The following is a 15793-nucleotide window of genomic DNA, read 5'->3' on the forward strand; positions in this document are numbered from 1 at the left end:
GCCCTTTAAGGTAACCCCCCCCCTTTCCTATCTTGGGATTCTGTTGTTGATGTCCTGATGCTCACTAAAGTGGGGGATACTTGGGCAAAGTGAAGATTTCTACCTGTGCCAGTTTCTTGGGCTTCACATGCCTTACAGAGTTGATTTCCCACAGAGATCAGGACAGGGTGGAAGGGTTGACACATACAATTACTCTAGCTTTGGAGACAGAGCCCAGCCCCAGCTCTGTACCTCACCCCAGAAGTGTTTCTAAATAGCCAGCCTCTGTGCTTGGGGGCTGGGGTCCTGCCAAGTGACCTGAAATGGTAGTCCCCTATCTGAGGATGTCCCTGTCCTCAAAGGTACCCCGGGCTGCTGCTTTGCCAAGAAAGCATCCTCATTGGAAAGGGATGAGGCTCCACTCCCCACACTCATGGGAAGCCGAACTTCATGCTTTTTAAACATGGCCTTAGGCTAAAGGCCTGGATACCCAAGTTTGGGAGCTGGGCTTCATCCTGTCCTGATCCAGGTTCCTGGATTTAGGTGACATCCACAGTGAGGCCCCGTACTCTCCCCTCCCAGCCTCTCCTAGCATGGGCTGAATGTACAAGTGCTTCTGGGACATTGCATGAGTATAAGAGGCACTGTACCTAAACCCCACCTGCCGATCCCACAGTTGAGGGCATCCCCATTCTCCCTGAGTCCTGTGCGCTTCTGCCATGTGCAAGTCTCTAGGCTCTCCCTCCTGGGTAGATCTCCATTGGTCCTGCAACTACTCCATCACTCAGCATCACCAGCCACCCAGAGCCCTAGCTCACTATGGTGCTACTCCAGCCACGCCACAGCCCCTCCCACGGGCCTCAGAAGTGACAGCTGAGTGTGTCTGTGATTCAGGTAGAATCCAGAGCCTTCCAGCCCAGCTCCCTTAGGTATCGTTGCTAGTCATTCATTGTTTGCTCTGGACAATGGGTTATTCTAGCATCATGTGCTCAAAGGACATTCCTCCCCCAGCCCAGTGGTTTCCCAGCTTTGCCGTAAATCAAGCTGTTCTTCCTTGTCCCAGTGCTGTATGGCTTAGCGCCTGTGGCTCTCCCAGGAAGTCCTGAGGTCAGGTGGTCTGAGCGCCTGTGGCTCTCCCAGGAAGTCCTGAGGTCAGGTGGTCTGAGCTCTCCCACCCTGCTCTCATCACCTCTGCTCTCTGAGCTCCCTTTGTTCCAGATACAGTTGAGGATCCGCTTTTTGTTTGTATGGAAGGAAATCAAAAGCCCAATGGCATTTCAATTGGAGCTGAAATGTGTCTGTCAAAGACACAGCATCTGGCTTTTCTCAGCATATGTTATACCGAGTGTACACTATGTACACTCTCCTGGCCAATTTCTGATGGCCTGCTACCAGAATCTACAAGCAAACTTGATTTTGGTACGTTGAATACTTGATAACTCATGGGTTCTGATGGCCTGCTACCAGAATCTACAAGCAAACTTGATTTTGGTACGTTGAATACTTGATAACTCATGGGTTCTGATGGCCTGCTACCAGAATCTACAAGCAAACTTGATTTTGGTACGTTGAATACTTGATAACTCATGGGTTCTGATGGCCTGCTACCAGAATCTACAAGCAAACTTGATTTTGGTACGTTGAATACTTGATAACTCATGGGTTCTGATGGCCTGCTACCAGAATCTACAAGCAAACTTGATTTTGGTACGTTGAATACTTGATAACTCATGGGTTCTGATGGCCTGCTACCAGAATCTACAAGCAAACTTGATTTTGGTACGTTGAATACTTGATAACTCATGGGTTCTGATGGCCTGCTACCAGAATCTACAAGCAAACTTGATTTTGGTACGTTGAATACTTGATAACTCATGGGTTCTGATGGCCTGCTACCAGAATCTACAAGCAAACTTGATTTTGGTACGTTGAATACTTGATAACTCATGGGTTCTGATGGCCTGCTACCAGAATCTACAAGCAAACTTGATTTTGGTACGTTGAATACTTGATAACTCATGGGTTCTGATGGCCTGCTACCAGAATCTACAAGCAAACTTGATTTTGGTACGTTGAATACTTGATAACTCATGGGTTCTAGTAGCTTCTTGGTAGACTTAACTGGGCTTTCTATTGTAGATGATTGTGTGGTTTTTAAGTAGACAGTCCTTTCATTTTCCATCGAATGGCCCACTCTAATTTCTAAAATATTGAATAAAGTTTTTTGGGAATGGCCTTCCTTGTCCGGTCCCTACAGGAAGAGGTACCTAATCTTCTACCAGTAGGTATACTCCTGGATAAAGTCATTTTTGTTTTTGCTTTTGTTAAAAAAATCAAGTTGAAAAGCTTCCTTCCAGTTTCTAGCTTTGCCCATTGTTTTCTGTGTGTCTGCTTATCTCGAAGTATGTTTTTTCCCCTTTCTAGTCTATAATATAACTAACATTAGCTGATTCTTACTTTTTTTTTTTTTTTTTAAGTATTGGGGACTGGATACAGATAAAATGCAAGGTAGCCAAGTACTCTACTATTGAGTCACATTCTCCAGTCCTCTTCTGACTTCTTATTTTGAGTCAGGGTAGCAGTATATCACCAGGGTTGGCCTTGAACTCACTTTGTACCTCAGGCAGGTCTTGAACTCACCACTCTCCTGGCTCAGTCTCTGGCATAGCTGGGGTGATAGATCTGTGCCACTAGGTCAGGCTAATTTTTAATGTTAACCATCCTGGGCCCCTTTCAGCTGTAATGTACTATGTGTTTGGTGTGTTGGATCTGATTTGCTGTGAGTGTTTGAAGCGGTTTTGTCTCTACCAAGACAAGAGGTTGTTCATTGGTTTAGTTTCTGGGTTTGGTCAGGGGACATCAGGGTCACTTTCAGTCCCCTGGAGGCATCTGTAGAAACTGGGCTGTTTCTCCCTTAAGCTGCTGGTTTCAGCTGTGATGCTTTCTGGGAAGATTGTCGGCTCCTGTACTAGATGGAGGGCTTCCAGCCATTCATTTCTCTTCGAACGGACGTGTTTGGGGCTTTCCAGACCCTGAGTGGTGGAACGCAGACACAAAGCAGCGATTGGCTCACTCCCCTAGCAGCCTGCTGAGGTCCGAGGGTCTGCAGCAACAGCTCATCTCGAATATTTGACGTTGGTAACTTTATCTGTCTTTTCCTCGTGATCACATTGGGTAATGATTTATCCATTTTAATGATTTCAGAGTATTGGATTTTGGTTCATTTCTATCTCTGCTGGGCTGTTTTGTAGCTCGTTGGTTCATGTTCTCATCTTTTCTTCTGCTTTCTTTGAGTTTCACCTGGCCACCTTTTTCTTGTTTTTGTTTTGTTTGGTTTGGTTTTTGTTTTTGAGATAGGGTTTCTCTGTGTAGCCCTAGCTGTCCTGGAACTCGCTCTTGTAGACCATGCTGGCCTTGAACTCACAGAGATCTTCCTGCCTCTGTCTCCCTAGTATGGGATTAAAGGTATGTGCTGCCGCCACCACCACGTGGCCTTTTTATTTAAAGGAAAATTGAAGCCACTGGTTTGATACTTTGCTCTTTAGAAAATCAAAACAAACAAACAAACAAAAAACCACAATTATTGGGGCTGGAGAGGTGGCACAGCGGTTAAAAGTATTTAGTGATTTTGCAAAGGACCTGGGTTCAGTTCCCAGGACCCACATAGCAGTAGTAATTCATTTTCCAGGGGAATCTGATGGCTAACACGGGCATTGCATGCATGTGATACATAGACAAAATACTCAAATATACATATGTATGTATGTATGTATATCAAAAAATGAATAAATCTCTTTAAAGTTTCTAGCATTTCCACAGGAAAGGAGTGTGCAAGGCGTGCATGTAGAAGGTTAGAGGACAGCTTTGTGGGGTCAGCTCTCCCCTTCCTTCTTTATGTGATTCTGGGTATCAAGCTCAAGTCACCATGTTTGTACCAAACGTCCCTTTACCTGCTGAGCCCCCTCTCTCGCCTGAGTCCTTTATTTTCTGACATGGGTGTTCATGCTTTTTGCTTCTAAGAACAGCCTCTGTTCCCTGAAAGTTTTAGCTAGGAATATTTTCATTGATGCGGTTGAAAATATTCCCTCATGTCTCCTTTCGCTATCATCTTTGAAAATGGCTTCTTGTCTTACTTCCTAAGCATTTGGGTTTCACAGACTTCCTATTGTTGATTTCTGGTTCAATTTCACTGTGTTCCGGGAATTCTAGTGAAATGAAAACTTGAAATGTGTCAAGCCTCGCTTTGGGTTCGGAACCTGCCCCGGGTGGTTTCACCACGAGGGCAGCCAGTGTTAAGGGCGGGAAAAGTAGGGGAGGGGAGGGTTTGGGGCGGCCCTTGAGAACTGTACCTCACTGTGACCAGTGCTCTCTGAGCATGAGGAGCTGGGGTGAGGAACTCAGCTGGGGCAAAGGTGAGGGGTCAGATGAGGGGGGAGGGACTAAAGCACCTGCCAGGAGCAGATTAGAGCCAGACATGTCCACAGTGCAGTCAGGACAGGGCAGCCCCAGGCCCCTGCTCAATAGCAAAATGGCTCCTGGTTCCCCGCCCTACAAAGTCTCCAGTGGGTTTCCTTCTCAAGGGCAGAGACCATGTAGCCTAACTGAACCCACTGTGTTCCATTTCCAGACTGGAAGAAGCGCTTCATTGGCATCCGGATGCGGACCATCACACCGAGGTGAATGCCACGGCGACATCCCTCTGTCCTTGCCCTCCCGACACCCCTTCCACACGCTGACCACTATAGCCAGCTGCTGGCAGGTGCTAGAGGGGTCAGACCCACTCCCACTGCCTGACGGATTCCTTCTATCCTTCACAGCTCTATGCAGATGCCCCGTCCTCCAGGAAGCTTCCAGAGTTTGCTTCCTGAGGTTCCCACAATAAGTAATTAAAACTGGGTGGCTTAAAACAACCAAAATCTATTACTCAAGAGTTCTGGTGCCCACAGGCCTCACTCTCTGAGGTTCCAGGGTGCATCCTTCCTGTGTGTCTTGACTCCTCCTGGCTGTGGACATTCCTCAGCAGGCTGTCATATTCCCTCATCCCCGCCCATCTCCACATGGCCTCCTCCAGCCTGCGTCTGAGCCCCAAAACTGCCAGTCACTGGATATGAGAGTTGCCCAGGTCCATGACTTCATCTCAAGATCCTTGACCAACTAGCAGGGCAAAGACCTTGTTTCCGAACATGGTCATGTTCTGAGGTCCTAGTGGACAATTCTGCATCTTCAAAGCCCACTCATGTAGGAGAGCCTCCCCTGTTTGTGCTCCTCACTCTCCTTTAACACTGTAGTGGAATGACCTGTTGGGTGACCTCCCCACCCTGCCTGCCTGCCACCTTGACTGTGAGTTCCAAAGAGATGGCCGTGTTCCCACGCTCCTCTTGGCTCTGGCCCTGGCACAGGTTCAAAACAGGACAGCTGCCTGGAATTACAGGATCAAAGAGTTAAAGAAGTGGGGGGAAAGTCCAGCCCAGTGTTGTGAAGGAAGCTTTACCACATCGTGAAGCTCTGGGGATAACCTGGGATTATCCACCAGCCACCGCTAATCCACTCTTCCTGCTTCGGTAGCTGTCAATCTAGGGAACAGATTTTAAACAATCTGCAGTTAAGACCAGTACACCCACTCATCACTGGAGTGTGTGCTTCTGCAACCACCCATCTGCTTACTGTCTGCCCAGTCTGCTCTGTCCACTCCATGACTGATCACTCTGTACCTTTCCACCCATTGTGTCTGTCTCTCCATCCACCCACCCACCCGCCCTCCCTCTAACACTCTTTATAATCCATCCTCCATCTAGCTGTCTCTTCTCCACACTTGCAGTCAGTTAGGGCCACTAAGCAGCCCCATCTCCTGAGCTCAGGGTGATTTGAAAGCCCACAGCAGACTGTTTGTCTGGCTTGGGGAGTGGCAGAAAGGGGCAGCCGCATGCCAGGGAGCTGGGCCGGAGGCAGAGGTTGACACAGAACTGCTTTTTCAGTTTGGTGGATGAGCTGAAGGCCGCCAACCCAGACTTTCCATCGGTCAGCAGTGGAATATTCGTGCAAGAGGTTGTTCCCAACTCACCTTCTCAGAGGTATGCTTAGCCGGCAGAGGGAGGGCCGCTGACGCGCAGACATGGGGGAGGTGTGTGCTGGGGCCTGGGCTGGGCCTCCTCACTGACCTTATGTGACCCACAAGCCTCCTGGCAAGGAGCTGTGGAGTCTGGCTTCCCCTCTGAGCCATGGGAGGGATGAACTGTCCCTGAGAGCATTGACCACGCCTGTCCTTGGAGCAAAGGGATGTTGCCTTCATGAAGCAAAGGGTCCCTGACTGGGCTAAAAGCTGTCTCCAAGCCTCCCTCTCTCCAGAAAGAGCTGGGGCCTCAGTTTTCTCATCTGCAGAAAGGACCTGGTTCTGCTGACCCTCATCCTAGAGACTTTGTCACAGCAAATGAGATAAAGCCTTTGTTTGTTTTTTAAAGAACTACAGAAATGTTAGGTACAGACCTGGTATGGTGGCACAAGACTGTGCCCTCAGCAGTTGGGAGACAGAATAGAAAGGATTGGAAGTCCAAAGCTAGCCTCAGCTAGATAGAGATCCAGCCTAAGCCTCATGGGACCCTGTCTCAAAAGAAAGGAAGAAAGAAAAGAAAGGAAGAAAGAAAGAAAAAAAGAAAGAAAAAGAAAGAAAGAAAGGAACCCAAACAACCAAAGCAATGTTAAGTGTTGGGTCATGAGTTGAGGCCATGTGTCCCATGTGACCACGCCCTGACATCCTGGCCTCCTCATCCATGCCATGGGGGGTAGAACATATCAGTTGTTTTGAACGGTGGCTCTGGGATCTAGGGGGCCCCATTGGCGTGTAGGCTGCTGTGGGGAGGGGGGTCTGCTCCTCCTTCTGCGGTTTGAACGTCACCGGCCATCATGTGCCACGGGCTTTCCACTGGTGTTCTTTTTCAAAATCATTGTGTTGAACTGCTGCTGAGCCCAGGTGAACACCACCTGGACTCTGGGAGTGTGTGCCCGCTGAGGGTCTTTCTTCTGGTTGGCAGAGGAGGCATCCAAGATGGCGACATCATCGTCAAAGTCAATGGACGCCCTTTGGCGGACTCCAGTGAGCTGCAGGAGGCAGTTCTGAGCGAATCCCCACTGCTGTTGGAGGTGCGGCGGGGGAATGATGACCTCCTCTTCAGCATCACACCTGAGGTGGTGATGTGAAGCTATCTTCCTCCAGCGCCATGCCAAAGCCTGCAGAAGGCGGGGTCCCGGCCTTCATGAGATCAGGACGATGGGCTGCTGTGGTCCTCAGAAGGGCCAGCAGGCTCCTCTCTGCATCTGGGGCTGAGTCAGAGGCTGGGCCTAACCAGGGGCCTGGATCGCAGCCTTGACCCTAAATTACAGTTCCAACGGAGGGAGCACACTGTCCCCTGGACCAAAATCTCCTGATGTCACCTTCTGAGTTCTCTGGATGTAGAAGCTCCTAGAAACTTCCCTGGATGTCTGCTCCCCTCCTTCGTCCCCAGGTCCCTGGCTCTACCCTCAGGACTGCCCTCCTGGCTTCCACCCCACTTCCTCTCCCTTGACTCACGGTGCCTAGACCTCTCCCCTCACCAGTGCTTTCCTGACCCCATCTGGCTTCCATCTGCCTCAGCACCCCCTCATGGTAAGACAGGGGCTGCTTGCCCTGCCACCTGGCATCCCTGGGGGTCAGGCCCTGAAGGTGTCCCCTGGAGAAGCCAGGGTCCTGACCCGGAGCAGGTATGACCCTCACTGCTGAGCTGAGCCCTGTGCTGGCCCAGGCAGGCAGGAAGGAGAGTCGTGATCACAGCCTCCAATCCTGAGAGCTCATTTTCCCAAGGTGACCATGTGGTGGCCAGAGAGGGAGCTGGCACCTGCCTGGGGTGCAAGGACTGAGCCGCTTCACCTCTGCACACGGTTCCGGTGCATCTCTGAAGACTGCCGCCCAGCAGCCAGCGGGCTCCTGAGGGCATCTTCGTTCTCCCCAGTGTTTCAAGTGTATTTGTGAGCTTTGCTGTAAAATTACCCCCCACCGCCCATGTTGCTTTTACTGTATGTTTCTCTACTGTACAAAATTAAAGTTTACAAGCACATGGCTGTCACAGAGAGGCGTTTGCGCCCCACCGACCAGGGTCTTCCTGGGGTTCCCCACCTAGTACATCGTTGGTGACAAACTGAGACTCGTAAGTAACCTTTTCAGATTATGCAGTGGCATGGAACACGGCAGATCCTCGGGCGGCCTGCTGCTCGGGCAGCCTTCAGTCTGGGGACCGTTCCTTCGCGTGCACCCTCGAGGTTTTCCACCTCCCTCCTGACACTGCCCGACTCCTAGGTGCTGGGGGAAACATCAGTTAGAAGGGCATGTGGCCCCCCAGTGAGTACCGGAGCCCTTCCATGCATAGTTGGCCATGTGACTGAGCTCTTTCTCTACTCCACTCTTTTTTCTTTCCTTTTGTAAATATTACCCATAGCCCACAATGGCTGGGAGCAGGACACAATCTAAGGTTTCCGAGAGGAAATTCTCAGAAGGGCTTGGTCTGGGCCTCTGGGGCTGGAGACCCACAACCATGCTGCTCTCTGCCATGGAGTTCAGAAGGATCTGGAACCTTCCAGCTCAACCTGCTCACAGGGGCAGGGTCTGCACAGCATAAACTGCAGGTGTTTTGAGTGACCAACTCTAGGGCTCCTGTTCCCCAGCCTCCAGCACCCAGGGAAGCATCAGTGTCTTGTACTGGGATTCTCTGGAGACAGATGTCTTAGTTTTTGGCAGCTATGGAGGATGACTGGCTGTGTGCTATATGGCTAACTAGAAGAGAAGACGGGACTATTCCCAGGCAGAAAGGACTAGAAAGGGGCAACAAGTAACTTTGTGAGGAAGGTGCCTGCTAACCGTTTGCCACTCTCTCAGCGTTGAGAGCCAGGCACAAGTTACCACAGCATGGCTATACCAAAATTCCCCAACCCTTTACCTTATCTTGCCTTATTTGCCCATTGACTACCCCCTTTCTGTCCACCCTTTGTTCCAGTACGCCCACGACTAGCATCTTCTGAGAGACCAGACCTGGCTTCAGAGCCTGGTACAGTTCACGCAGTGTCTGCCCCTCCCAGCATGCCTGTCTCTCAGCTTCCACCAGGCTGGACCAAACCCAGTAGGCCCTTGCTTGCTTCTGTGGAGACATTGACATGAAGACATCACTGGACACCATAAACGTTTCAGGCCCAGGTCTATGTTCTGCTGTTTATACCATGTGTTAGTGCCTTCTGCATGGCGGGCAGAAGCTTGACCCCCTACCGGGGCAGGCTTTGGCACCCCAACTAAGTCCTACTTCCTAGTCCCTGTCCACCCCATAACAGTTGAGAAATTGGGTCTCACAAACCCCTCCTCTCTGACACCAACTCAGCCAAGCTGTGCTGTCCTGGGTCTGCACTGGGACCCCACAAGCCCCCTGGGACCTCCACAATAGCTGGACCTAGTACAAGGTGGTGTGGCTACCTCAGTTTCCCAAGCGCTAAAGTGAAGTTCATGCTGTTGTCTGGGCCCCAAAGTGTCCCCACCTGTCCCCCCCTTCCTATTCCTACCCTGTTACTCTCTGCTCTGGCTTCTGGTTGACTTTATATGAAATCAGAGGCTGAAGGTGGAGTTTCTGAGTTCGGAGGGATGGACTGATGTCTGGGATCTGACCCACTGGCCTTCAGCTCTGCACTTCTGTATTCAGTGAGGTCATGGTCACACAACCCACACCCCCAGAGATAGCCAGGAGCTCTTAGAGACCAGCCCTCACACCCCAAGGTCCTGTGTGGCTGGCCATAGCAGTCCCCTTCCTCTGCCAGGGAGAGTGGTCCCTGACTGCTCCCAGCCAAGTGGGCTGACCCTCAGCTGCTCAGCCAGCTGCAGTTCATGAAAAACAACTTTTTCCAAGTCAGCCAGCTGCCGTCAGAGCATTGTGCAACTCTTTGGGTTCCCACGGAGCCCCAGCAGCTAAGTTCCTACCCGCCCTCCACTGAGTGTCCCGTAAGACAGCAAACGGGTGTTCACAGGAGTTCCAGCTTGGAACTCCATTCACAGACAGACTAACCGACACGGGGCCCTGCCTCCCAATACTCTGCTGGATGTGGGGAAAACTGAGGCCCCCGAGAGGAAGAGGATTGTTCCAGGTCACACATGAACTGATGGCTGATCTTCAGGTGACCTGGCCAGATTCTACCCATCCCTCAGGTAGCTACCATGGCAACAGCTGCTACAGGACAAACTACTCCTCAGTGAGGAGCTCAGGGTGGCCTTGTACCAGCACTGACCTCGGGATTCATCATGTCCTCCCTCCCACATGGGTGACCAAAGATGAAAATTCTGGAATAAGACCCGGTCAGTTGAGGGGAGTAGGAGCCTTGGGCTGTGCCCGCCCCTTGACCTGAGCAGTACACACCTCCCGCGTAGTCGCCATCTTTCTGTCTTAACCACTGTCTCCTTTCTCATACAGCCCCAAGGCTCTTGGTCTTCAGGCCTTCCTGGATCCGGCTGTTGCTCTTTTCCAATCCTGACCTTTGTCCAGTGACTCCTCTGACTAGAACCTTCCCCCAGGTCCCTGGGAATGGGACAAAGACATTTGGTGACAATCCTCCCAAATCCATCTTCCAATGGGGCCACACTGAGTGAATCTCCCTTTTCTGTTTTCTGCCGAAACTTTGAGTCTCCGAATTGAATTAATGGTGATGATGGCTGAACCCGGCTTGGGGAACAGGCTGTGACCCCCACATCCAGTAACTCCAGCACTGACACAGCCATGAAGACAGCACCGCATGTGTCCATCAACAGCGCTGACCAGCAGCCTTGATCTCTCAACACGAGACCAGGCTGTTCTTGTTGGACCCCCTGTGCCTATGACTGGCATGCAGGGGAGGCAGACTTCGCTCCCCAGACCCAGTGCTCCTCTGGAACTCCGTGAGCCATCTGCTCAGGATTCTGAGAACATCACTGTGGCATTTCCCCTGCCAGGGTGCCTGTCATCAGAGTATGGCTTTCCTTGGATGGTCCCCAAGCCCCTTCCTTAGGACAGGTATGCAAGGAGCCATCGGTGGCTTTCATATTTCTTTAGAGGTTATTCTAAAGGAGAAGAAAGGAGTGTGCTAGCAAGATGGCTCAGCAAGCAAAGGCACCCGCCACATCATGACTGGAGTTAATGTCTGGGACCCGTGTGGTGGGAGGGAAGAACTGACTTCCACATCTGTCTCTGACCTCCATTTACTATCATGTATCATGGCATGCATTCTCAGCATAATTCATTCTCTCTCTCTCTCTCTTTCTCTCTCTCTCTCTCTCTCTCTCTCTCTCTCTCTCTCTCTCTCGGCTTGAGGACTATAGTTTGCATACCTATTGGGGATCACCTAAGGTGAGGTTTTTGTACAGGTCAGACTCTTTAAGGTTTAAAATCCCAGGACTCGGGGGAGGAGGGGCAGAGGTAGCTAGATCTCTGTGTGTTCAAGGCTAACCTGGTCTATAGAACTAGTTCCAAGACAGCTAAGGTTGTTACAAACCTCTGACTCCTCTTAATGGATAAGAATGTAAGCTCTTGGCTACTGTTCCAACACCATGCCTATTAACTGGATGCCAAGATGGTCATGGACTCTAATACTTCATAACTGTAAGCCCCAATAAACTTCTTTAATTGTCCTTGGTCCTGGTCATCACAGAAATAAAAATGTAACTAAGGCACACACACACACACACACACACACACACACACACACACACACCCACACACACACACACACACACACACACACACACACACACACCATGAACAGGCATACAGCTGTGCACAAACACCTACTTATGCCGTGTCCCTAAATAAATCACACACTATGTAGAGCTGGGGGCAGTGGAGACTGGGTCAACATAGGTGCCTATTGTTGATTTACTGGACATCATCATGAATGAGCTTTTCTTGAATTTTCTCCATAGCAGCTGAAAGAGTCCCTGATAGAGTCACAAAAACCACTTCCTGGAAACAGCCCAGGCATCCACGGCAGATGGCTGGAAAAACAAATCTTGACCAGGCACACAATGTGTTCACCCTGTCATGGTTCGACTGTGAAATGTCCCCCACATGCTTGTGCTGTGAATGCTGGGTCCCCAGATGGTGGTGTTATTTTGGGAGGTGATGCATTGCTGGAGAAAGCAAGTATCGGGCCAGGTCCTTAGAGGGACTTTGCTCTTGGCCTCTCTCTGTCTTGGTCTGTCTGTGTGTCTCTGTCTCTCTCTTTCTCTCTTTCCTTCCCCTCTCCTTCTCCCCACCCCTTCCCTCTCCCTGCCAAGAGGTGACCACATGCTCCTAGCAAGTACTTTGGAATGTCACTGAACATTTTGCCTTTAAGACAGTGAGCATAAGACATTTTATGTTATGTTGCGTGTGTGGTTGGCTTTTTGTTTGTTTGGTTTTGCTTTTGTTTTTCTAAGACAGGTTTTTTTTTTTTTCCTGGAACTATCTTGGGACTCACTGTATAGTTTGAGCTGGCCTTGACCTCAGAGATCTGCCTGCTTCTGCCTCCTGAATTCTGGGATTAAAGGCATGCACCACCACAGTTCAGTTCAGCTCACATTATATGTCCCCACACACACACACACACACACACAATTTTCAGAAGGAAAAAAGAAGCTGTTCCTGCTACACTGGCCCAGTCATTATGCAGACATCATGAGAGAGGGGGAACCAAGCTGTGATGTCAACGTATGCAATCGATAGGGCAGCTCTGCGTGTGCTCAGGGCACGAGAGGCCTGGTCGGCAGTCTGGAGTTCGTGTAGGGGTGAGGCACAGCTTGCATCATGACCATGTGTGGAGACCAACCCTCCAGGCCCGACAGCCTCATGGCAGCATGCCTAAGGCACAGCAGCTTGAGGAGTGCTGCCTAGGTCACTTTGACCCTGGAATCTAAGACTGACTTCCACCTTGCATGGCCCATCTCACCCTGGGACCTTCCTCATAGGGTAGAAGGCCACATTCACCCCCTGCCTCTTCCCAGCTTGGGTGACCAGTGTTGGGGAACTGTCAGGACTGGATCCAAGGGACAGTAGGGAGGACCACACTTTGGCTGCAAGGACTCTGTCTAGTGGGGTGCTGTCTCAGCGTTCTCTCTCCTCCAACAGAGGAAGCGTCTAACCCAGCCAGGATGTTCTCTGGATGAATGGGAGCAGGGGTGTGGGCAGACTCTGAGCTGCTTTGGACCTTCATTGCTGTGACAGGTTGATGTCCCCATACAGACAGTTTGAGGGAAGGGAGGGTTTGTTTGGGCTCATGGTTTTGGAAATTCTGGCCCACGTCAATAGTCCCTGTTGCACTGAGCCTGTGGTGGCACTAGATAGCGCCTCAGGAGCGCATTGGTGGAAGAGGTTGTTTATATCCTGGGGGCAGCTGGCGTCTCAATTTCCTCTTCAAGGGCACACCTCCATTGACCCAATTTCCTCTCTCTCTCTAGGCTCCAGTTCCTGAAGGTTCTACTATCTCTCAGAGCCTGGAAACCACCGGCCTTTGAGGAACATTTAAGATGCAAATCATAACATGTTTGAATTGTAATCCTGGACCAGTTGCCTTCTCTGATCTTTAACTTTCACAGCTATAAAATGGGCAGTGATTGGGGGGGGTAGACTAATCTCGCTCACAGGGGCCAGGTGTTAAGTCATTGGAGGCTATTAGAACTGGCATGCCAAGGTGATTCACAGATCCTGCAAGACCCTTAGATGACCATGGCTACTCACTTAGTGACAAGCAACATTGAAGTTTCTGAAGTAAACTCACTTCAGCAAGCAGGACTCACCCTTCCCCACACCTACCCTAGCCCCACCCCACCCCTGGCTCCTCTGCGCACTCCCCTGGCACCATGGTCACACTGGTGGAAGGTGGCCATTTCATAAGCTGAACGGTCACACTGTTTCTGTGCGTTTTACACTGGATGTGGAGGAGGCCTTGATGCTTCCGGTTCACCCAAGGGCTGGCCTGGGATCTGGCCTCCAATCACTGGAAGCCAAGGCTTTTGCCAGAAGTCCTTGTCACCACAACACAGACCCACTTTGTCTTTTGGTGTCACGGAGAGGCTTGTTCGTGGGTGGGATCCAAGCTGGCCATGATCTTGACAATATGTTTGTTTTCATTGCTGAACTTGACCTAAAAATAGGCCCGTGTGAGGCAGCTGCCAAGGCCACAGCCCTGCCTGGCCAGTGGTGCATCTGAGAGCTTGGAGGGCCTGGGCGAGAGCTGAGAGCAGCAGGTGTGCTCATAGCCCTGCCCACTGGCTTCCACACGGCCGGCCGTGCTTTAAATGTGGATCTCTTCTTCCCACGACTAATGTTACCTTTGAACCCTTGGCTGAAGGACTTCCCTGTCCCTCCCTGCCCGCGTAATGAATTTGTCTTCCCAGCAGACCAGTCACACATGCACACTGATGGGCCAAGTCCCACTGACTCGGCTTTGCATCCTCAATACTTGGCCTGTGTGTGTTCATGAATGCTCTGAGTTTGAACCTACCTGAGTCCTGCCTGGTCTCTGCTGATCTCTAGATCTGGGCTTAGGTCAGGAAAGCAGATAGCACCCCTCCCCCATGGGAGTGAGGGTGAGATTATACAAGTGCCCTATCTTGTCTGCCGCTGAGCTCCAACTCCCACACGAGTTCTTCCTGGAACCACTTGGATGTGATGAGCTCGTGTAGGGAGCCATACAGGTGCACACCTTAGAGGTTTTTCTAAGGATTAAATGGGTTGATTCAGGTGAAATTAAATGAACCTGCCTGGTTCTTGGTATTCCCAGATGTTAGCAATTATCATTACCACCATAACTATCGTCATCACCATCACTGTTACCATCATCACATTATCACCATCACCACCGTCAGTCACTATCATCAGTACCATCAGCAGCAGCAACACTACCATCATCATCATCATCACTAAGTGCCAGGAACAGATGCGCCCTTCAAAGTCACGTTCCCATTGACCTTCATCCAGCCAGCCCCCATCTCCTCACGGCCTAGTCCATTAGTGCTTCCACGGACAGTCGGTGTCCTCGTTATCCACTGCCATTCAGTAGCACCACAAGATGGGTCCAAGTCTTCAGTGCATGACCCTTGTGGAGATATTCATAACTAAACCATTACAGCAGCATTGCAGAAAATGGCCTAAAAGACCCCAGAGCTCCACAGCAGGTTGCAGTCTCCGCAGGGACCTCACTGGAGGACCCTATTACCCACCTGTCCCCTTACCTTTTGACTCCCAGGGCTTCAAGTCACAGTGTGTCCCTCATCCTGCCTTGCAACAGATTTCTCTTCTGAGAGGTATAGGGTCCAGCTCAGATAGACACAGATGCCTTTCCCGGCCCCATGTGTCTAGGTGTCTCTAAGAAAACAGGACCACTCGTGGCACCCTGTTTACTTACACCTTGATGAAGCCTGAGTGTATAGCATCCCGTCCTATGTTTCTGGAAAGGGCTAAGGCTTGGAGATGTCACACTCACCCTGAGACTGAGTCCTTAATTGGGGGCCATGGGAAACAAATCACCCCAGTTTCTCCTTCTGAGCTTCTAGTAAGAGACCTGGGACTGGCTGTGGGACCCCGCGTGGTCTCCTACTGAGCCTCTAGGGTGGTGGTCAGGGTGGCTGTCCTGACGCTTTAAAGGCTGTGTACCAGGCACGTCCGAACCATTACTCTGAGGAAGGCAGTCTGCAAGGGTTTCTGCGAAGGCCCCATGTTTGTCAGAGAACGGCGAGGTAGGGGTAGACCCTGATAGCTCAGTGGATGCCACACATGAGAGCGGCTCCCACTCAACCTAAGTCACC

At 50.8% G+C, this 15793-nt stretch overlaps 1 protein-coding gene across 1 annotated transcript in view; it reads left to right on the plus strand.

Annotated features, from left to right (window-relative positions):
• Positions 1-8066, plus strand: part of Htra3 (HtrA serine peptidase 3) — a 28200-nt gene extending 20134 nt beyond the window's left edge. The window contains exons 7-9 of the mRNA XM_051200445.1: positions 4607-4655; positions 5955-6050; positions 7008-8066. Coding sequence (XP_051056402.1) covers positions 4607-4655; positions 5955-6050; positions 7008-7173 — 311 coding nt within the window. The 3' untranslated portion in view covers positions 7174-8066. The remainder of the gene's footprint in view (positions 1-4606; positions 4656-5954; positions 6051-7007) is intronic.
• The last annotated feature ends 7727 nt before the right edge of the window (positions 8067-15793 follow it).

The sequence above is a fragment of the Phodopus roborovskii genome, unplaced genomic scaffold (assembly GCF_943737965.1).
Source record: "Phodopus roborovskii unplaced genomic scaffold, PHOROB, whole genome shotgun sequence".
Lineage (NCBI taxonomy): Eukaryota > Metazoa > Chordata > Mammalia > Rodentia > Cricetidae > Phodopus > Phodopus roborovskii.